The 23,229-nt window shown below is 47.8% G+C and overlaps 1 protein-coding gene across 1 annotated transcript in view; it reads right to left on the minus strand.

Annotated features, from left to right (window-relative positions):
* Positions 1–1,286: 1,286 nt before the first annotated feature.
* Positions 1,287–23,229, minus strand: part of LEMD2 (LEM domain containing 2) — a 25,456-nt gene continuing 3,513 nt past the window's right edge. The window contains exons 2-9 of the mRNA XM_006860370.1: positions 21,135–21,175; positions 17,340–17,415; positions 7,566–7,642; positions 6,580–6,659; positions 4,892–5,037; positions 3,794–3,895; positions 3,614–3,716; positions 1,287–1,437 (exon numbers count right to left, since the gene is read on the minus strand). Of these exons, the coding sequence (XP_006860432.1) occupies positions 1,287–1,437; positions 3,614–3,716; positions 3,794–3,895; positions 4,892–5,037; positions 6,580–6,659; positions 7,566–7,642; positions 17,340–17,415; positions 21,135–21,175 (776 nt within the window). The remainder of the gene's footprint in view (positions 1,438–3,613; positions 3,717–3,793; positions 3,896–4,891; positions 5,038–6,579; positions 6,660–7,565; positions 7,643–17,339; positions 17,416–21,134; positions 21,176–23,229) is intronic.

The raw sequence follows: 23,229 nt of genomic DNA on the forward strand, positions 1-23,229 counted from the left end.
AGGGGTGGCTAATATCTTCTGGAGGCAGCTGTTGCGTCTGCTCGGCGTGCTCCCCCTCTCCTGCCGCAGAGGAGAACATATGGGGATGAGGCTCAGTTGGAGAGGCTCTCACACTTAACTAATAAGGCCCCCCGCCGCTCTGTTTCTGGAGAAGGCCTCCTGCACGGATGCGGTTTGATGAGCTGGCGGGAAGGCCCTAATGAAGGGCTGTGCGCCATGGCTCTGGAGCGGCCAGCAGGGGGCAGAGCTGCTGCCCCCACCCCCACCCCCTCACCCTCCCATGACACATCCGCCCAGGAAGCTGGCGGTGGTGGGCTCCATAGAGCCACTAGTGTGGACCGACCTCTCTTTAAACCATCCCCAGTGTGGGAAGGTTGTGGTCTCAGTAAAATAAGGTCTTTGCAAGGTTCTCTGGCTTGGCATGAGATTCTCAAGGCTCAAAAATCAGCATTCTCGGCCTGATGCAATGCCAGCACCCATAGGTCTGGACTAAAATTACGATGACAATGTCTCTGAGAAGCACCATGAAGGGGGTCCTCCCCTGGGAGGCTGCCTGAGAGGAGGGGGTGGCTGTGTGTGGCAGCCCTGACCCTCCTCTTGGCTCTCTGGCCCCTCTTCCCACCCCAGGTTCTTCCCAGGAGGCCACATCAGTAGCTCGCCCATGACCTGAGGACCCTGTCAGAGCTCAATGTTTCTAGACAATTTTCCTACACTCACTGTTTCTAGTTTCTAGCTTCTTCTTTCTTCAGGAACAAAGAGGCCCATCCAGCCAAAAGACAGGCTTTCTCCCCTCCCCCTAGAGCTCCCAGGTTAACACCCCATGAAGGCACATAAACCAAGCTGCTCCCTATCCCTGCCCAACCCACCATCCCCAACCCCAGCTCCCACAGGTGCTGCCCACCTTAGGTGGCATGGGCGAGCTCCAGCTCACCCAGCTCACACTTGCTCTGCACGGTTTTACGGTGGCTGCTCGTTTATCTTTTTTGTTTGTGACAAACAAACCCTTCTCCCCTTTTCTGCTAGCAAAGTAGGGCAGGGAAGGCCAGCCCAATGTAGAAGAAAAGCTGTCTGCCCAGCACTGGCATCATTCTCCTGTCTGCCCTTAGAGAAAACACACATTTCCCTAACAAGTTCAACTCTCGGGCTTACAGAGAGACCTTTGGAATGGGTGTCATGGAGAAGGGTGAAAAGTCAAGGCAAGTGTGAATTCAGCACCGGCAGGTCTGGTGGTGCACTGGTGCCCTGAAGCAGGTCCAGGGAACAGACTGACTGCCCTTTCCTGGGGATTATCGCTCCGAGTCAGAGAAGGAAGAGGGCTTAGTCCATCTCCACACCAGCATATCTTCTCCAGCCACGCGGTGGGACTCTGTCTGGATCCGGGACTCATTGGAGGCCAGGAACTCCACAGCTCGGTCCCAGACCCGCTTCATGCGCCGCCTGCAATGAGAGAGGCTGGTTTGGAGGGGAGTCACGCCTGGAACAGCTCTGCTGGAGATGCAGTCAGAGGGGGTAGTGGAGCTGTGGACGCCCTTCGAACAAGGGGAGAACACAGTTCCAAGAGCTAGTACAGAATTGATTTAGGGGAGAAAAGCCGTTGGGACCTAACAGGGCTCCTGCAGAGGAGAGAAATTTTTGGGGTCAGGGAGAAATGATTCCTCAACCCTCTTGTTTCAAAAGCTTTCCATTACAGTAAGCAGGCAGAGGCTGAGGTATGTGGAGCACCTGCAGGTCTCTAAGTATGAGGGGGTCTTGCTGGGTTTGCTGGTACCTGTTACTTACAGCAGCCCTCCCTCAACAGGCTGGCCCCTGCTACCAGCGCTGGCTGCATTTTAATGCCTCATGTGGGCTAATTAAAGAGTGACCACTGGGCTGTAGAAACTCCACAGCACTTCAGGCTGGGGATGAGCTAACCATCCGACTGCAGAGGCTGAGCAGACTCAGGACACTAGGTGGAGCCCTCTCTACTGCTCAGCGCTGGGCTCAGACCAGTGGGCGGTGTCCCTGCTCTGCTGGGTCCCCAGGGCCTTGCCTCCTCTTGGACATGTCCCCTCTTTTAGACTAGACAGGAGGATTGCAGGGCAGTCAGGGAGGGTTGTTTTGTCATCTTCTCTTTATTGAGCCCACATGTCATGTACATGGATCCCTGGTGGCGCAGTAGATTAAGTGTTGGGCTACTAACCACAGGGTCAGCAGTTCAAACCCACTAGCTGCTCCACAGGAGAAAGATGAAGCTGTCTGGTCCTGTAAAGAGTCAGTCTAGGAAAGCATAAGGAGCAAGTATTACTCTGTCCTATGTGGTCACTTAGTTGGAATGGGCTCACAGGCATGGGTTTGGTGTCATGTAGACTCCAACCCTCTCTCAGGGTGGAGAGAGTATGGCTGTGAGTGTACGTGTGCAGTGGGAGCGTTCACCAGGAAAGAGCAAATGGCAGCGATGCCCCTGAGCTAGCTGCTGAGTCAGGAGCAGGTGGGGACAGAGAAGAGAGGCTTTCTTCCCTGGGCTCAGGCTTGTCCAGCAGCCCCCGACTTGGCTGGTCTGGCCAAGGCCGCACACTCCCTGGGGACTGAGCTCCAAGGATGCCCACAGGCAGGCAGGTCCTCAAAGCAGCAGCCAGCATGGCGTGGGGGCTAGCTCCTTACTCTGGCCCCTCCTTCCCAGGCTGCCCATTAACAGGTAATGAACAAGCCTGCCCGCGCCAGCTGCTCTAATCAGCTCCCTGGCTTTTCGCAGGAAACAAGCTCTTCAAATCTCTCTCAATCTCTCACAAACAGGCCCTCATCTACAGATCCCAGCGTACCCACGCACGGCTGACAATGTAGCTAATGTATCCTTAAGTGTAGAGAGCTTGGCCTGGCTGAGCTGGGTGTCTTGGGAGACGACTCAAGAGGTTGCCGGCCCGAGTGGGTTTGCTCCAGAAACCACCAGTGAGCCTCACTGGGAGGGAAGGGTCCGATCCTTGTACGGTAGCCTCCACCTGTGCGGCCATGCACCAACCAAGGAAACCCTGACTGCCTGTGCTAATAAGGCTGTGCAGGAGCTGGAAGGGTGAGGGGTAAGGGGGCGTTGGGCCTGAGGACAAGCTGGTGTTACTGTGACTTGGCCTTTCACCTTCACATTCTGATTCCAATGAGTGCATATGTCGGATATAATTTAAACACAAGCAACAATGGCTACCTTCTGATGAATGCTCCAGAGCCAGGCACTGACTGAGGCCATCTCCCCACCACTCCCCTAAGGACTTGTCACTACCTAACATGATACACTTTCTCTATGGACTCTGTCCTCCAGCTCTCTCCCTAGAACAAATGTTCCAGCAGGGCAGGGATGTTTTTGCTTGTTTCCTTTCCCACGGTCTCTCCAGGCTCAGTAGTTCCTGGCATGTAGCAGGTGCTCAATACACATTTGTTGAGGATATGAATGAATGCATGACAGAATGATAGCCTCTCTTCACAACTCTGTTTTATGGATGAGGAGAGAGTGCCCCAGAGAGGCTGAGGGAATTACCCATGGTCACACAGCAGCCAGGAGGCAGGGATCCTTTCTGTGGAACTCACTAGGGTCAGGCCTCTCCCTTGCCCTGTCCCCAACTCCCACAGCAATGGGAAAACTCACCGACTCTGCGGGGGGATCAGGGTGTCCCGCACGTGCAGGATGCCCACGTATGGGTAGCGCTCCATGTCCTGCTCCCAGTCCACGTAATGGTCCTGGACCACATCTGCAAGAAGGAGAACACTGTTTAGACAAGCACCCTTGGGCAGGTGTTGGCAGCCCTTTCACCAGGTGTCCACGCACCTATAATCTTCTTCACCATCTCATACATGGCCTGCTCCTCCTCTTCCAACTTCCGCCACCGATACTTCAGGAGAATGAGGAGTGCCCACAAGAAAGCCAAACCTGGGAGAGGAGCAAAGCCTGTTAATCTGTCACTTCTCCTTCAGTAGTTCAGATACTCAGCGGCCTTCACTCTGGGCAAGTCCGTGTGCAGGAGGCTGTAGGTGACCTCCTAAGTGTGTGCTTAGTATCTGCTTTGTGTGAGGCACAGGGCTGGTGTGCAGGCAAAAAGGATGCAGACATGCACAGGGAGGACTTGCTATTAAGCCATCATCCTCTGCCAGCTGTCACCACAGAGGCATCCCTAGCCATCCGGATCTTGGCTCCACCCCGCTGGGCTTTCATCTCCTCCTTCGTGTGCTGGAACACAGCGTTTCATCCATCTAAACATGCAGGGGGGTGGGGGGGCTTTGTGTTTGGAAATGCTGTTGCTGATAATTCTCCCTGTGCCTGATGGTGGGTGAGGGGCCATGTGCATGACCAGGTAACCTGTGATTTGGCAGCCCCACTGCTTCTAAAAAGCTGGTGTTACTGTGACTTGGCCTTTCACCTTCAGAAACATCCTGAGGTCTCTGCACAAAGGCGGTGCCTGATGTTGGGAGTCTAGATGCCGTGCTCATTTTCAGTTTGGCATTCTGGATCTATTAGCGGTCCCCTTCCCTACCCTCCCCCGATGTGCCTTGTTATGGGCTGGGATTATGCACACTGGGATCCTTGCAGAGGTGCTAGAAGGAACAATCCCTGGCCCAGCCCTGTTCTGGTCCCCTCTTGGGGAAGCTGAAAGTCCCCTGCCCTGAATCAAGGACATTTTCTAGGCATCCTCACAAACCTGCCACAAACCGCCAAAGGTAAAGACAATCCAGGGCAGAGGCTGACTTGTTCATATCCTCTGTTTTATTAGACAGACCTCAGCTTCACTAGACAGAAATGAACTCTCCAGGCCTGGGATTTCCAGAACTCATCCCTCATGCCTCCAAGTGTGGCAGAGGAGGGCTCTGGGGAGTTGGGGGTGGTAATGTGTGTGAGCAGCCCCAGGGTGGGGGAGAGCTGGGGACTTACACCAGAAGAAGAGGAGCACGTGGGTGACTGCAGTGAGCAAGGCTCGGCTCAGGCGGCAGCCCACACCCATTCGGGGGCGGGCAGACTCCAGGCACACCACCTTGTCCAGGGTCGTTACCAATTCCGTTGGGTCCTCCCCTTTCAGCCTGAAACAGAACACAGATTCTAGACCTGTTTGAAAGCTACGGGGAGTCACACCATCAGCCCCACTTTACACAGGAGACTGCAAAGGAAGGAGGGGTTTATAGGCCTCAACTTGCTTATAAAATAGGCTGGGTATCTTGGTTGCTCTCTTTCCAGAAATTTCCGACACTGGTTACTTAGAAAGAATAAAGCTTTAAAGATGGCAGCAGGCTTGAACCCCTGCCGCTTAAATGACATCCCCCTCTGTCAGGTCTTTGACAGCCCCTCTCAGCGTGCAGAAGATTAAACTGTAAATTGGATTCCCACCTCCCAGCATAGAGAAATGGAAATGTTTACTGAATCACTGGCTTTGCAATTGCATGGCAAGAGCGAAAGACAGAATTGGGGAGGCTGCGCTTTTCCTCTGTGACAAGGAGGCTCTTATGCTGTTTAAGTGTAAAGACTGGGAGCATCTGCCAGGCTGATGGGGATGGAAACCGCTGGACTCTCCACTGCCAGTCGCCAGCTATAGAGCACACCTAGTCCACACGGGACCCGAAGACCTGCGCCTTCATCCAGCTAGGTGACCTAGGATGGCAATGACCCTCTGGAAGCTGCATCCTGGGATGGCTGGAGTCCCAATTTCTCACAACTCACTTTCACACTGGCTATCCGAGCCGGGCTCAGCCTCCATCCAGGCTGCCTTGGTGACTATGAAAAGGTAGGTGTCATCAGTCTATCACGCTAGCAGCTTCAGTGAGCACGGTAGAGGATAAAATCCATATGCCCCGCTGCCTTTTCTAACACACAGGAAAATCGCTCAGCTACTCAGAGCAGCTTTATTTATTTATTTTTTAAGCCAACGAATCTTAATCGTGCCATGCATCTGGTTATCAAGCTTTACGTTGAGCTGCCCGAGGGGCCTCTACTGGATGCGCTGCTGATGGAATTAGTAATTTGGGTGGATTAGAGAGGAAGAGAACTGATCCCCAGAGTGTGTTTTAGTATCAGAAGCTGGAACAGGGATCCTGACGCATGCTGAGTGTCCAGGGCAGGTTGATCACAGGGTGGAAAGGCTCACCATCTCAGTGAAGTATTTGCCACTGACAGGCCTGAGGCAGAAGTGCCTGGTCAGAATGAAAACCAATATTTCCTTTGGCAATTTTCATACTGAGCAAGAGCAACATCCAGATTCATTTCCTCTACCAAAGAAAAGCTAGCACTCAAGAAGAGGAAGTGTAGAAACTGCCTCTTCAGCATACCCCGCGGGCTGGTGAATTAAAAGGGCACTGGCTGAGTTACCTGAAACAGGAATTTGCTGGAATCCCAGAGGATATGCTAACACCTGGATTTGGGCTCTCATCTTGAAACTGCACCTTAGACTGTATTTGCTGCTTCCTCCCTCTGCCAGCTGGCTTCAAACCCAGTCCACAGCAACTCTGGCTGGGAGATTTGCCCTCTAGCTCCAGGCCTGAGACCCCTTCAGTGGCGCACAGATGTCAGCTAAGAGCACGCCTGTGCACTCCTCTGTCCCGCTCTCTCATGTGATGCCAGTCTGCACTCACCAGATGCCCACGTCCTTGTTACTGCTCAGGATCCAGGTCAGGGCAGCTTCAAACTTGGCTGCAGTATTGCCGGTCACATTCTATGGGAGGGGTTGAGAGTTTAGTTGTGTGTCTGGGCAGAGCGGCTAGAACAGCTTTATTCAGATATTCGCCTATGTCTTCTGAAGGCCCAAAGCCCCATTCCACTGAATGCACAGCAAAATGAAAGCCATGGAAGAGGCCATGAAGTGGGAGGTAATGCAGAAACACCCGCAGGAAAGCAGTGTAGGTCGGAGGCAGCCAGCAAATACAATTTTCCCAAGGACCGAAGAATGAGGCCAGAGAGCTGGCAGCTCATCTTGGGGCAAAATGACAAAGAGCACTGGGACAAGGGCTGGGCTATGTGGCTACCAGGCCCAGCTCAGCCATTACAAGCTACATGCCCTTGGGCTAGTCCCTTCCCCTCCCTGGACCCTCAGTTACTTCATCTGTGAAATGAATATTGAACCAGATGACCCCCTAAGGTCCTTGGCATATCCAAAGTTGCTATAATTCTACCTTCCTGAGGCCATGTGGAAAACCAAAAGGACCCTGAGCAGTGTGCACAGTAATTGTCAGGGCAGAGAGAGGACCAGGCAGAGTGTGTTCTTAAAGCCACCAGAAGGTGAGAGAACTTAAGCAAAGGAAGAGCAAGAAAGCAAAGCAACTTAAGAAATCAGGCAGCCAGCAGTGATGCACATCAGCTGGTTAAGGGCCAGCAGTAAGCTCACTGTCCACACAGCAGGCCCACCTCTGTCACAATGTACCTTGGTCCCAGAAGCCCCCATGACTGCCTTAGCTTAAGGCAGCTGACCACTCCACTATGTTTAAAAAAATAATAAAAAGGAACGCTAAAAAGCCCACACAACATAACAATGTGAGAGTTGGGGGGAGAAATCAGGGCTTGAAAGATCAATACGAAGGCGCTGAGGCCTCCCGGGAGTGGATACACACCGCAGCCTACTTACTGCTATGTATTCCTGAGCTTCCACAACTGGGATACATTTGCTTTTTAGGTTATCTGGGTTTCCACACTCAAAATTACCTAGGAGAGGAAAAAATACACAGACACAAAGTCACATTTAAAGACAAAGAAAAGGTGAGAAAAAATTTATTCTGAAATGGCCTAGAAAACGCAGCAAGAATCAAGCCATCAGCTCTAATAAGGAGCATGTGGCCCGGCAGCATCCCGGCTTCCATGGGGGCATCTTCACTCTGCAGCAAGATCAAAAGCCACTTAGCTTGGATCGATTCCAGATCATTAAAACCTGACCTGCAAAGCAGTGCGGCTATTTGCATTAAATGACTAAAAAGCTGCCCAATACCAAGGTCTGTTTGCAACTGATCCCTAAAAGGATCAGACAGATAGCTTCGGAAGGTACAGGAATGGCATTATAAATAAACAGCCTGGGAAAAAAAGAAAAGGCAGGGCAGCTATGGGTGCCGCAGTGATTTTGACTCGTGACATAGGCAGGTGACCTGGAACACTGGCTGGGGGTCCAGTCCAGCCTTTCAGGCCACCTCCTCTGAGAAGCCCCCAACCAATGGGGGCCTCTCCTTTACCCAGAATGCTCCAGACTTAGTAACTGGCCACAGCCCTCGGCTCTTGATTAGCGGGAGCCGTTTCCTGTAAGTCCACTCACCCCCTTGAGAATAGGGTGGCACACACAACATCCAGTGCTCACATGTGGCCTGACTGCCCTGGACCTGGCACCCTCTGGAAGGTTCTGGATGGTCAGTTTATGTGTGTGAGTTGGGTGGGAATAGGTGAAGTAACACTAAAACCTCTTGAGAATGAATGGAATCCTCCTACTTCAAAGTAGTCTTGACATCCTGGGTCCCTATGACCCGGTTGGTGCCTCTTCCCCATCTTCAGCTCCCATCCCATCCCAGATCATTCCTGGCCCTATCAAGCTGGCCCGGAGCTCTCTCAGGTGATCTCCTATCTCTCCCCTTTCCAAGCTCCATGTTCTGTTAGCAAACCTTTATAATAATGCTATGTTAAGCAACATGATGCTACTTAAGTTGCTGCCACATTCATTGCCCTGGCCCCAGGCCTCCCTGGCTCTTACTGTCTGCAGGATCAGTCTCAGGGACTTCGCAACCAGTCTTCCAAGGGGAAAAAGGCCCAACTGACCTTTCCAAACAGAACTTCCTCTTCTCCTTGCCCCACAAAGACAGCTGCTTCCCAGTCCTGATGCTCTGATTCCCTTTGGCCCCTATCCTCCCCCTTGCACAGATGATCATGCCTACCTGGCATTTAGGCCTGGCTTAGAGGCCACTGACCCATGATGCTTTCTGGCTGCTCCAGCTAAAAAGGCACTGTGCCAACCACGATTCCACTTCAAATTCACATGGGTGGTTGTTTTAAAATACAAAACAGAATGGAAAAATGAGAGCTGGTGAGGATGTGGAGAAATTGGAGCACTCCTCGACTGCTGGTGGGAATGTAAAAAAGTGCAGCTCTGTTGCACACAGTCAAGTGATTCCTCAAAAACTTGACCATAGAATCTACCCAGCACATTTACTCCTAGCTACAGATCCAAAAGAACTGAAAGCAGGACTGGAAACAGAAATGTGCACTCTACCGTTCACAGCAACACTGTTCACAATAGACAAGGAGTGAAAAAAACAAATAAACAAAATGTGGTCTATATACATACAAACACAGCCATAAAAGGAACTGAAGTTCTGATAGGTACCATGACAGAGATGAAGCTTGAGAACATTATGATGAATGGAAAAATACAAATCCCAAACAAAACCAATGGTTACTGAGTTAATTTCAACTCACAGCAACTCTATGCACAGAGTAGAACTGCTCCATAAGGTTTCCTATGAGAGGGGCTGGTGGGTTTGAACTGGCAGCTGAACGTTTAAACCACTGTGCTACCAGGGCTCCCTGAGTGAAGTAAGACACAAAAGGACAAATACTGTCCGATTCCACTTCTATTATCTATCTAAAATAGACAACTGCAAAGAGAGAGAAGGTAGATCAGAGGTTACCAGTGGCTGAGGAGAGGGGAGAACAGATACAGTTTGTCTGATGAACAAGTTTTGGAGGGTGGTTGGTGATGGCTGTTGTGAATGTAATCAATGTCTCTGATGCATGCACCTAAAACCTGGTTAAAGATCTAGTACATATACTTTAGTAAACACATACACATAAGATTATCCCCAAGCTGCACAGGAAGGCACTAAGCTCTTCGCTGGCTATTCCCAGTCTCCAGCTGAGTGAGGCTGGAAATGGTAGCCATGGAGGCTGTCACTCAATGATTACGTCTCTTTAATCCTATACAAGTCAATTCATGAAGTGTCAAAATCCAAGCTAGATTAGGAACATCTGACTTTTGGGAGTCATTATTGTGAGGCGGGGTAGCATGGTGGTGTTACAGGATAAGCAGTAGATTGCGAGCCACAAGGCCAGTGGTCCGAGATCACCTGTGATCTGTGGGAGAAAAATGAGAGTTTCTGCTCCCACAAAGACTGAAAGCTTTGGAAACCCTATACAGGGTGGTTTTTAATTGGCATGGACTTCACAGTACTTAACAACAATACGAGGAAGGGAGTTCTGGTGTGGTGCTGTAGGATAAGCACAGGACTGCTGATCATAAAATTGTTGGTTCAAACCCACCAGTGGCTTCTAGAAAACCTTATTCAGGGTTGCTATGATTTGGAATCAAGTCAAGGGCATACTACAACAGCAACAACAACAACAATGACGACGTGAGGCGGCACTGTAGGGTAAGCACTGGACTGCTAACCACAAGGTGGCAAGTCAAAACCAACAACCACTCTGCAAGAGAAAAATGAGGTTTTCTACTTCTGTACAGAGGTACAGCCATGGAAGCCCTATGCAGGGTCACTATGAGTCGGAATCAATGCAATGGCGGTGTGTTGGGCTTTTTTTTTTTTAATGTGCAACTTCACATGTGTCTGTTATGGATTGCGTGGTGTTTCCCCAAAACATGTGTTGTAAATCTTAACTTCTATGTCTGTGATTATAATAATCCTATTCGGGAATGGGTTGTTGCATTACCCCTGACCACCTGTATTTGACTTTTCTTGCTATGGTCCTGTAACTCCACCAAAAGATTATGTGACACTAAGCACATAAAGTGCTTGTGGCCTGCCAAGAGGACTGAACAACTTGCTGATAATGCGAATAAGGTACATGGCACCCTTTAGGGGGTCGCTGTTGTTGTTAAGTGCCTGTCCAGTCAATTCTGACTCACAGTGACCTTTTTTAGGGTTTCCGAGGAACAACTGGTGAGGGTGAACTGCTGACCTTGCGGTTCAAACCGACCTTGCAGTCCAGTGCATTAGCCCACAGCGCCACACTAGGATTCTAAACTTACATGTAAGTTTATATAGGCTGATACAATACACGTAAATGCAAATTTACGTGTAGATAATTGCCAAGTAGATAACCTGGTGGTGTCTGAATTTTTGGACTAAGGATTTCCTGACCCTAGTTCTGTTGGGCCCATGCAAATATGGCGGTGCTGTTGTTAAGTGCCACTGAGTCAGTTCCGACCCACAGTGACCCTAAATAGGGTTTCTGAGTAGCAGCTAGTGGGCTTGAACCGCCAACCTTGCAGTTCAAAGTGACCTTACAGTCCAGCACATTAACCCACAGCACTAAACCAAGGGTTTCATACACCTTGTCATCTGGTCAGTCTTGTCATCCCTAAAGTTATATCATGAGTCATCCCAGAGGCAGAAAAAACCTCCCTAGCACCCAGAAGAGAGCACTCCTCTGGACCCAAGGTCACTGCACTGAGAGCCTCCTAGACCCAGGGGACAGAGTGAGTTGCAACAATGCAGTTGGAGAGCCCCAGTGTGAGATGGCACAGTAGACTTCCGGGCTGTTATGGAATGAACTGTATTCCCCAAAATGTGTTATAAATCCTAACACCTATGCCTGTGGCTATAATCCCATTTTCGAATGGGTTGTCCTTGTTATGTTAATGGGGCAGAATTAGTACAGGGCATGTCTGAGTCAATTTCTTTTGATATAAAGAGATCAACAAGTAAGTGAGAGAAGCAGAGCTGGGGTAAGATAGATGCCAAGACACATGGAAATTGCCAAGGAACCAGGAAGCAGAAGCTGAAGGGTCAAGGTCCTTCTCCAGAGCAAGGAGACAGAGAACGCCTTCCCCTAGAGCTGATACTTTGAATTCAAACTTCTAGTCTCCTAAACTGTGAGAAAATAAATTTTTGGGTAAAGCGATCCACTTGTGGTATTTCTATTAGAGCAGTACTAGAGAACTATGAGAGTATTTGAAACCACGAGAGTGAGGTGCTGCTTCCACAGATACTAAAACGTAGAAGTAGTTTTGGAATTGGGTAATAGGTAGAGGCTACAAGAGTTTTAAGGTACCTAACAGTAAAAGCCTAGACTGCCTTAAGAGACTGTGGGTGAATTCCGGATGTCCAAGGCAACTCTTGTGGAGGGCTAGGGAGGAGTGAGAAGCACTATCAAGAAAGTCTCTACCATCTTAGAGAATACATATGGCGCCAGCAGCAGAACACTGCTAGAAATGTGGGCGTTAAATGTGCTTCTGTTGAGACTGTAAAAGAAAAAGAACATGCGATTGGACAAGAGAAGTAGGGTGATACTTTTTATGCAGTGGCAATGAACTTGTCTGAATTACATTTGGTGGAAGGTAGAAGTGGTAAGTGATGAATTTGGATATTTGGCTGATGAGATTTATAAGCAAGATTTAAACGGGGTCATGTGGTCTCTCCTTGTTGCTCACAGTAAAATGTGAGAGAAGAGATGGACTTAAAGATGAACTGTGTGAAATGAATAGAACTTAAATATTTGGAAAATTTTGTTGTACAAACTAAGGACACATGTCCTAGAATGTTCACCAAGGACATGGCTTTTCTTAAAGAGATCAAGCTTGTGACTGATGTATCTAACCAACTACCACAGTAGAAAACTTTACAAAAGCTTAGACTGAAGGGGATAGAGAAAGAACAAAAGGAAAGAACACTGTCTGCTTCTTGAAATTCTACTGGCACAAAACAGGCCAAAGGGGCTACATTCGTAGTCCTCCAAGAAAAGAAAAGGACCATCCCTAGAGCAATATGGAGATCAGAAAACTGCTGGAAGGAACGCGGGAAGCAGGGCTGCCTTGAATTCTAAGGGTGAACTCATGGCCTGCTGAGTTTCAAGGGCTGGGGTCGTGGCTTCCTAGGTCTCAGAGGCACACCTTCACCAACTGGGTTCCAAAATGTGGGGCTGCTGTTACAGAGTGCCAAGGCGATGGGGCCACTGCCCAAGGCTGAAGGGGCAGGGATGCCATACCCAAGGGAAAGGAAAACGGGGTCTGTTGGGACTGAGGGAATAGGGTCACAACTCAGATGGGCTAGGAGAATGCCACCAATAGTTGAGAGAGTAGCTGCCATCCCAGTGGGCCTGGAAGGCAGAGTTGAAGCCCAGCATCAAGGGGCTTCTTCCACCCAGAGTCCAGAGAGCTTGGACAATACCCAGAGTCTGGAGGGCAGGACCAAATGACTAGATGGACTCAGAAAACAGAGGATTATTTTGCACTCTTGAGAGTTAATTTAAATTGTTCTGCTGGGTTTAGCTCTTGGCTTAGTGTGGGTGCCTGTTACTCCTTCTTCCATCTGATTCTTCCCATTTGTAATGGAAATGTCTACCTTGTACCTATTCCACCACTGTACTTTGGAAACAGAATGTTGCCCTAGGATGAAATGCACCTGAAGTTCTCATCTATATTTGATTTAGCCAATTCAGAAGACAAGATTTTTGGACTTTAAGTTGATAGAAGATTTCTGGGATGAAGCAATGGGTTTAATGTGTTTTACATATGGCAAGGACACAGAATTTTCAGGGTCAAAGGGTAGAATGTTATGGATTCCAATGTATCTCTCCAAAATTTATATTGTAAATCCTAAACTCTGGGTCTGTGGTTATAATCCCATTTGGGAATGGGTTGTCTTTGTTATGTTAATGAGAAGGATTGCGGGGGCGGGGTGACTGAATCAATCTCTCTAAGTAGCAGAGATGGGGAAGAGAGATGCCAGTTATATGAAGATCTCTCAGGAGCAGAAACTCAGAGAGACAAGGAATTTCCTCCAAGAGAGCAAGTCTTCCCCTAGTGCCAACACACTGACTTTGGATTTCTAACCTCCTCAATTGTGAGAGGAGTCCTGCAGTGGTGCTGGGGGTTAATGAGCTGGACTGCTAGGTTGATTTGAAGTGCAAGGTCAGCAGATCAGCAGCTCCCTGGAAACCCTAAACAGGGTTGCTATGAGTCTGAAGCAACTCAATGGCACTTACCAACAACAACAAACTGTGAGACGGAGTCCTGGTGTGGCGTTGAGGGATAATGCACTGGACTGCAAAGGTCGGTCTGAACTACAAAGTCAGCAGTTCAAGCTCACCAGCCACTCCTCGGAAATCCTATACAGGGCCACTGCGAATCGGAACTGACTCAACGGCACTTCACAACAACAGCAGCAAACTGTGAGAGGAGCCCTGGTGTGGTGCTGTAGGATAAGTACTAGACTGCAAAGTTGGTTTCAGCTGTAAGGTCAGTGGTTCAAACTCACTAGCCACTCCTTAGAAATCCTATACATAGTCATAATGAGTCAGAAATGACTCAATGACACTTAACCACAGCCAAACTGTGAGAAATTAAATTTCTCTGTATTAACGTTACTTGCTTGTGGTATTTCTGCTATAGCAGCACGAGATCACTAAGAAAGACAGTCCCTAATAAGCTTTGTCTTAATATGATGGCCTGTTGAAATAATTTTGAAATCTTGACTTCATTATAGATTACTTGTGATTTCAGTATGTGCGAGAGTCAGTAGAGAATCATGGTTATGACACAAACTCTAGACCAGATCACACCTTACTAGCTGTGTAACTTTATGCAAGTTACTTACTCTCTCTGTGCCTGTTTCCTCTTCAATTACTATAGTAATAGGGCTATTAAGTATATTAATACTGTTAATTCTAAAAAACATATATGCAGCTAATAATAATCTAATAATTAGAGCAGATTCATATATTTAACATGAATTAGTTTTTGACCTTTATTTTCATTAACAGACTTAGAATCTGTTGTTGTTATGTGCCATGGAGTCGGTGCTGCCTCATAGAGACCCTGTACAGGGTTTCTGAGGCTGTAAATCTTTATGGGAGCAGAAAACCTCATCTTTCTCCCGTGGAACAGCTGGTAGTTTCGAACTGCTAACTGTGAAATTAGCAGCCCAATTCGTAACCACTACGCTACCAGAGCTCCTTAGACTTAGAATATACTGAGTGCTAAGTTTATCAATCAGTTCTTTTTCTTCTCAGTTACATATCCCACAATTCAGTTTATGTAAAATTTACTAAATGGGTCTTCTCTGAAAATTATTAGTTTTAAACTATTCTGAAAAAAAAAAAGAAAACTATAGAGTTGTATTGTTCGCTACATGTAGACCCTTATACGTGGACATTTTTGGTTGACAGTCTTTAGATATTGCAGGTCACTTGTTAAATATGACATCTTACTTACAGTTAAATACACTGGTGCATATTTTGTCAAATAAAACTGGTCTACATATTTTAAAAATGTAAGCCTTTCTGAAAGCGTTTCTTCTGGGCAAAGGAACTAAGTCTAAGCTGACTTTCTGTGATATTCTTGTACAGCTCAAATGTTTCATTACATGCATGCATTACTCATTCAGTTTAAATACTGGGTTGATCTGAGTCGGAATTGACTCCGTTTTTTATGCTAAGGAGTCCTGGTGTAGCGCTGTGGGTTAATGTGCTGGACTGCAAAGTCATTTGAACCACAAGGTTGGTGGTTCAAGCTCACCAGCTGCTCCTTGGAAACCCTATACAGGGTTGCTATGGGTCGGAAACGACTCGACAGCATTTAATAACAACAACACAACCAAGAAAAAAAAAACAAAAACAAAAAAAATGGAAGGCATTGTGCTCTCCTGCTCATTCTCAGCACTTGTGACCTCTCAGTTCTTGTTGAGTCACATTTGTGAGACTCATCTACGGTCAGGGAGGCAGAAGGCCAGTTTCTTCTATTAGCCCACAAGCAGTCTGTGGCAAGGACCTTTGGCTGAGCCATCTCATATGCTCCTGGGGCCAGCATAGTCCCTGCCCACAGCTGATCTCTGACTTGGAGAGGGGTATAGCCTTGGAGAGGGTTCCCACTCTCCCTCGACCTATCTCAGTGAGGCCCAATGCCACAGGGCTGCCCCTGCCAGGCTGCTCAGTAACATAAGCCAGGAGCACATATGGAGGGTGGGATGAGAAGAAATGTCTATGGGGACCCACTGTTTAAAAGCAGAGCTTCTCAAACTTTAGGGTGCACAAGAATCCCCTGGAGATCTTGTTAAAATGTTGCTTCCCATTCAATAAGCTTGGGGTGAGATACAAGATTCTGCATTTCCAGTAGACACCCTCCCATATGATACTGATGCTGCCGGCATAGGACTACACTTTGAGTAGCAAAGGTTTGGAATACCTTCTCAGGCCAGAATGTATACAGAGAGAGAAAGAACCATGATGACCATGATGCTGTGACCAGCAGCGTGGACTTCTACCTCTCCTCCATGGTCCTCATGGATGCGCTCTGTCCAATACTGTCTCCAAAAGTCAGAGGCGGGAGATGGTAAAGATAGTGCCCCCAAAACTAACCCTGAGGACTGAGGGTCACCTGACCTTGTCTTCCCAGCGACAATCTTAAACAGGGGCAGGCCCCAGACACCTAAGGCTGGACCTGTAGCCCTGCAGGAAACATCCATTAAAACTAAAAAGCTGTCTGGCTCTTATGTCACGTATATCTAAGGTGAGGCTCAAGCCTGTACCTTCACCGATGTTGACAGCACATGATTTTGAGAGTCTCCCAGATGCAGGGGTGGGGAAGACACAATGATGCAATGACCAAATGAAACTGTGTAATTGTAGGGGATCTTTCAAGGCTGGGTGTATTTTATAGAAGCATTCTGAGAACACCCTGTCTGTATAGCATAGCACTTGACTTGATTTTATAAAGACAAACAGACCCAAGATCACTGGTTCCACTTGCTGGACAGGGAGAACGAGGCCTTGGGAGGCCTGGGCATTTGTCTGAAGGCCCATAGCCAGCTGGGGGTGATCAGGACTAGAAACCATGAAACCCCAAAGCAATGTGGCCCTGTGGGCAACACTAATGCATCCCTCTCTGCTCTATTCTCAGGTCAAAGACCCTACCCCTATGTGACATCAGGGCCCTGGCAGGCTAGACAGGCCTGAGTGTGCCCCACCCACCATGCGGGCTGCCTGCCACCTGCCTAGGCCTCTCCACCTGCTATGGCTGTGACTGGTTCAATGAAGCACTCCAGGACTAAGGACACAGACTCTGAGAAGGTTTGGCCCCTTCTGATGCCAACAGGGGAACCCCAAAGCATCTTAGGTAGTGAGTACCTCAGAAAAAGGGGACCATCTGCTGATAGTCCTGCGCAGATGCTAATCCCCCATGGCTCTTAGTAAGGATGCAAAAACCAAATTTAGCCAAACGCAAGGCCTAAAAAAAAGAAAAAAGAAGTATCTGAGAAGTAAAGCTGGGGAGGGGAGATTTGGTTTCTGAGCATGTCTTTGGGAAGAAAACCACAGAGCATCTCAGCTACCTGCCAGCCAGTCGTGGCCCGGCTGATGTGGGCAGCAGTCCTCAGCCCGCTCCTGCGGCAGCTTGGGTCTCACAGCATCTACTCACCGGCTTGGATGGCCAGGAAGTTGTACAGTTCATGCAGCTGCTCCAGCAAGGCCGCCTTCTGTTTGGCCTGACAGAACTGAAAAGGCACAGGACAACCGGTCAGCAAGGGTGTAATGGGGTGTCTGTCTGTGTGCTTTCTGAGTCTATCCGACATCCCCAGCCACACTGTCCAGTACTAGGAAGCAAGGAACATCTGAAACGTTTGAAAAATAGAAATGAATCCTCCAGAGCACTGGGCCCAGGGAGAGGGCCCGTAAGTATCTGGTGAGTGGGCTGAACAGAAGCCCTGTTAGTAGTAGAGGCAGAGTGGAAAGCAGACACAGTAAGTAAAGGTCTCCCTGGATGGACCCTGAGCTTTCCTCAAATTAAAGGTCATCAAGCCCAACTTCCTACAGGGAGAACCAAAGGCTGTGGGAGCTTGGAAGGGGCAGGACAGAATGTCATGACTGAGGTCTTACTGCACCCTTGGGCCAGCCATTGCTATCCATTTTTGGAAAGTTGAGTGTCTATAATCTGCCTGTGGATTATCCACTTTGTGGATCATCTGCTGCAAATGTTTAACCTTTGACTGGATTCCCCTAGAGATGGGACATTTCTAGAATTCTTGAAACTATAGGGGGAAAACCATAAGTCTACGCATATGTATTTCTCCAGTACCTGTAACACAGTGATAGCACTTTGGTGGTTTTTGGACATTATAAGAAAGGTTGCTCTTAGGAGGGGGAGAAGCAGGACTAGAAGGAGGTATGGAATGCGTGGCTAACTGCCAACGTGAAGAGCTGCCTGCCTTCTTTGCCATGAGACCAGAAGACCCGGATGGTGTCTTTTGATCAAAGAGTCCACAGAAAAATCCTGAGATCAAAGAGGAACATGTAGGACAGAATTTTAAGTTCTCATGGACTAGAGACTTTCTGGAGCCATGGAGGGTAGATGAAGCCCTGACATTACTGCCCTGAGGTCATCTTGAAACCTTAAACCAAAAATACCCCTGAAGTCTTCTTAAAACCAAAGAATAGTTTAGCTTAACCAGAAAAAAATATTGACCTTGAGCATTACACCCTTTTGGGAACTATCTATAGAGGATAAAACTAGCAATAGTAACTCGAAAGATGAGATGGGAACTTTAGGGAGCAGTGTATTTATGCTAATGGGGAAGGGACAAGTCAGAAAAAGAGAGTCCGCTGCATTACTTGTAGAACGTAGTCAGTGCTGTTAAATGGTAGTGTAGACACTGCTCAATGAGTGCATGTTTTGCTGTAAATGTTCTCAACAGCAACAAAATAAATAAAATTTTAAAAAGAACTAAGGAAAGAAAGAAAGGCTGCTCTTCGTGGAGTGTGGACTGTGCCCCAGGTGCTGCCCGGAGTGACCTACAGGTAAATCCACATGGCATCCTCGCTCTACTCCGTAATGCAACTCAGTTTCTCAGGTGAGCTCCCCAAGGCTTAGAGACCTTCGGCAAGTCACTCACTAGTGGTGCAGCCAGATTCAACAGTCTGACCACCCCACACACAGCTGGCCCTCCCTTTTGGGTTTCATTTGTCACTGACATCTGTAAAGAGAAGGCCGTTGCTTCTAACAGTCTTAGAGGCTAAGATCTGTCGCCTCATGTTGCCAAAAGACCCAAGGGCCTTTACCTTGGTACACTGTGATACAAATAAGATTTGTATACATCATTATAAAATAAACATTCAGAAACAACTCCCATAAATAGGTGTTGCTGAATGTTTACTACTTTTTAGAGGTGGTTTAATGATACGGGAAATGTTGACAATAAATGTTAAGTGTAACAGAAAATACAAATACACTGAGATCCCAATTTTATAAACATCCATATTCAGAGTGATAAGAAGGGCAGGAAATGTCCCCAAAATGTTCGTGGTGATTATCGCTAGGTGGTGGAATCCTGGGTACTTCTTACCTTTGTCACATTTTCAAAACTGTCTATAGTGAACATCTATTACAGTCACATTCAGAAAACAAGCCTTAACAACTAACATTGCTACAAACTCATTGACACTGAGGTAAAAGCAGGCCTGACACTGCCTGTAAGAACGAGCACAGGTCCCACAGAACCGAGTCAACCCAAGGAGACAACACATCCACCCTCACCCTGTCCCCATGTTTCTGGTAGCTCAGAGGCAGAAACAAGAACACCAAGTGTCACGGACTTCAGCAGCTGACTTGGGAAAGAACACGCGTGTGGAAACACAATGCCCATTTGGGTTCTGGGTGTGCCTGGATCCACAGAAAGAATGAACCTTACAGCAAGGCCCTCACCAAAGCCAGGAAAGGGGTCCGGACCCACCCACGTTCACTTCCAACAGAGGCTGAGGGCGCCCCATGGAATCACAGCTGAATGAAGGCTGCAGCAACACTGCCTTTCAGAGCTCTGATGTGGTTTAAATGGTTAACTTGTGCACGTAGCACCTTCACTACTGAGCATCTGAAGCCTGTCTTTTACAACCCTGAGCACATCTTTCCTGAGTATCTGGTCTGTGGTTGACACCAGTGGACCATGATATTGGACATCCAGCTCAGAAGAGGGTCAGGAAGAAAAGTCTGTCATTTGGGGGGGTCTGATACACACGAAGGACCAGAAATAAGAACAAAGGATCCTTTTTTTCTAATGAAAAGACAAGCAAAACTAGGATATCCAGATTAAATTTACAGAAGTTACTTCCCCCGCCCCCCGTTTTTGTTTTCAGACATCAAAATTCTAGTTTCTTCTTGGACTGCCTACGTTTCTGGCCACTTCCTCTAATCATGAACTGGGGTTTATGATGATGGGCGGGTTAAACTTGGTATGAATTTTGTTTCAGAAAACAATCGGGAAGCTATCTGGAGGAAGAATGCAATAAACGAATGTGATAAAACATCCCCAAATTTGACACATCAGAAGCCAAGGAGAAATAGAGCTGGCTGGCTCCACCAAGATGCCCTTGCATTAACTTGGGGTCGCAAGTCATTGCAGGCCGCCCACAGTGACCACGCGATGTTTCTTTCCCGTCTCCTGGCTGTCACTGTCGTGAACTGAGGGCTTGGGGAGCCTGGCATTGTGCACTTAATAATTAGACTACTAAGTCATGCCCTCTGGCAGCACAAAACTCCTCCTGGTAGAATTTATGACCAGAAAATTTACTGCCTCATATCTTTCCCAGACGATCACCGAGTCCCCAGCATCGCATCTCCCTGCTAATGCTGTTTTCATGACTCATAAATGGATGTGGCTCTTGGCCTTCCCCAAATATTATTTGTAGAGAATATCAGCATTTCATAAGAGAAGCCTAAACACAGGCAAAAAGGGCTAATTCCACTTAAGTTATGTTTAAAGTAAACCCCTAAAATGTTTCAAATGAGAACAGCATTTTCAGAGCTGAAAATGTACTACCAGGTTCTAGAGAGGACAATGTGTAATTGAAAGCCTGCTGCAATGCTTAAAAACAGCCAGCCTTTCCTCTCGACGTCAGAGCGCTTGAGAAGTCCTTTAACAACATACTGCATCCCCCTAGATGACTTAGGTGGAAGATCAAAGTCCCCAAGGCTACGGTTGTTTGGGAAACTTCTCTAATAAACCCAGAATTGGATCTTGGGAGCTTAATCCTCTATATTTCAAGCACTGCTTCACCACCACAATTGAGTCTGACACAACATCACAGAACACGATGCAATTCTGGTGCATTACAGGAACACTCCCTGACAATGACTCTATTACGATCTTTTTCTGGGGAAGTTTATCTCCTTTTGGAGGCTAACATCCTTGGGAGAAGAAAAGCTAAAGAAAGCCAAACTCACCTTATCTGTTTTCGTCTCACAGTCCACTGGCAACAATTTCACTGAGACCAAGAAAAGAAACACAAAGGAAATTAAAAAATGTAGACTGACAAAGGAATAAAAGATCCTTCTCAAAATGGGAAGTCAAACACGACTGACACTTGGGTAGGATCTGAAAAGATGCCATCTAAATTAAGTACTTCAAAAACTGCAGGCAGCATGGGGCCTTAAAAGCTTGCAAGGGGCCATCCATGGCACAATAGCTGGTATCTGTTCACCTGGAGCAGCAGCGGAAAGACAATCAGGACCAGGAGGAGGAGGAAATAGAATGCGTGACTACTAGCCTCCATAAGCCACTTTCTCCTTGGCCATGAGACCAGAAGAACTGGATAGTACCCAGCTATTACTGAACACCTTGATCAGAGATTCCACAAAAGAATTCTGACCAAAAGGGGGGAAATACAAAACAGAATTTCAAATTCTCATGGATTCTAGATATTCTGGAGCCATGGAGGATGGACTAATCTCTGAAACTATTGCCCTGAGATCATTAAACCTTAAACTAAAAATGGCCCCAATCAATAGTTTAACTAGTAAAGAAGGTCTGCCTTGAACATTCTGCTTTTTTTTAAAAGAACTATCTATACAAGGTACTCTGGTAGTGTAGTGGTTACGAATCAGGCTGCGAACCTTAAGGTCAGCGGTTCGAAACTACCAGCTGCTCCACGGGAGAAAGATGAGGCTGTCTGTGCCCATAAAGATTTACAGTCTTGGAAAACCGAAGAAGCAGTTCCTCTGTGTCCTCTGGGGTCACTGTGAATTGGAGTCAACTCAGTGGCTGTGGCAGGGGTGGGGAGGTGGGGTTGGAGGCTGCGGGGTGGGCTGCGGGGGAGGGAGTGCTAGAAAGAGTGGAATGAACTGACATGGTGGAACTCAGTAGGGTGAGGAGGAGTCTGGGACCCAGGGTCTCCTAACCTCATGCATTACAGAGTCCTCTGTCTTTGCCTCTTTCACTCCCACCTGCCCCCCTGTAGCCCTCTCTCTCCATTTGATAACTGATGCCTTGGCAGCATTTCCCCAGAACCTGCCACTGTACTTGGACTGATGATGTGCATGGGAAATGCATGTGACCATGCAGCAAATCAGGGCTGGGGATTCCTCAGGAGCATGTTGTGGTTGTTGCGTGCTGTCAAATCTCTTCCAACTCATAGTGACCCTGTATAGGGTTTCTGAGGACCAGCTGGTGAGCTTGAACTGCTGACCTTGCCATTCAAACTAACCTTGCAGTTCAGTGCATTAGCCCACAGCACCATACCAGACTCCTTGGGATCAGGAGCACCCTAAAATGAAAGTTCTTATTAAGTATTGGAGTCTTGTTCTGGTAACTCCTTCTTATGGCTAAGCCCTCACTGTGGTTGGGGTAGGTGGGAATACAGAAAGGCCGCTGTGTCTTAATTGTTGGTAACCTATGGATAGAGGGAGCTGCAGTTCCTATATGGCCCCAGTTTATAAATAAATGAACATTCATTAAAGTTAAATTAAATTGGAATGAAATTTCCCATCCGATTTTTGTTTAGAAGGCAGAAATAAGTGGGTTGGCTGGGTGATGGTGCTGCAGATACTGGCGCATGTAGTCACAAGGTGATAATAATAATAGTAATTTGCTCTTGGCCGGTGCCTCTGTCCCCAGCTCTCCAGGCAGATATTACCACCTAGCTTTTGCAAAGGCTCATTGAGGTTAAAGGGCTGGTTGGAAGTTACTCAGCAAGGGGTTGGTGCCGAGGTCTTAAAATCTTCTGGCCCATTAGACCTCAAGCTCATCAGTAGATAGAAAATGGACCAGGCTGCAGGAGACCTGAATTCCAGTCCTTGCCCTCCCTCTGACTTAGTGGACCTCAGTTTTCTCACCTATCATGGAATGGCTGGAGCAGATCTTCCAATTCAATGGGTCCAAAGTTGTATGTCAAAGGACCCTGGTGGTACAGCGGTTAAGTGCTCGGCTGGCAACCTAAATAAAGGCTGACAGTTGAACCACTTCAACTTTTGTAAAGACTATAGTTAAGGAGCTCTGGTAGCATAGTGGTTACGAATCGGGCTGCGAACCTAAAGGTCAGCG

The sequence above is a fragment of the Chrysochloris asiatica genome, unplaced genomic scaffold, assembly GCF_000296735.1.
Source record: "Chrysochloris asiatica unplaced genomic scaffold, ChrAsi1.0 scaffold00038, whole genome shotgun sequence".
Taxonomy (NCBI): domain Eukaryota; kingdom Metazoa; phylum Chordata; class Mammalia; order Afrosoricida; family Chrysochloridae; genus Chrysochloris; species Chrysochloris asiatica.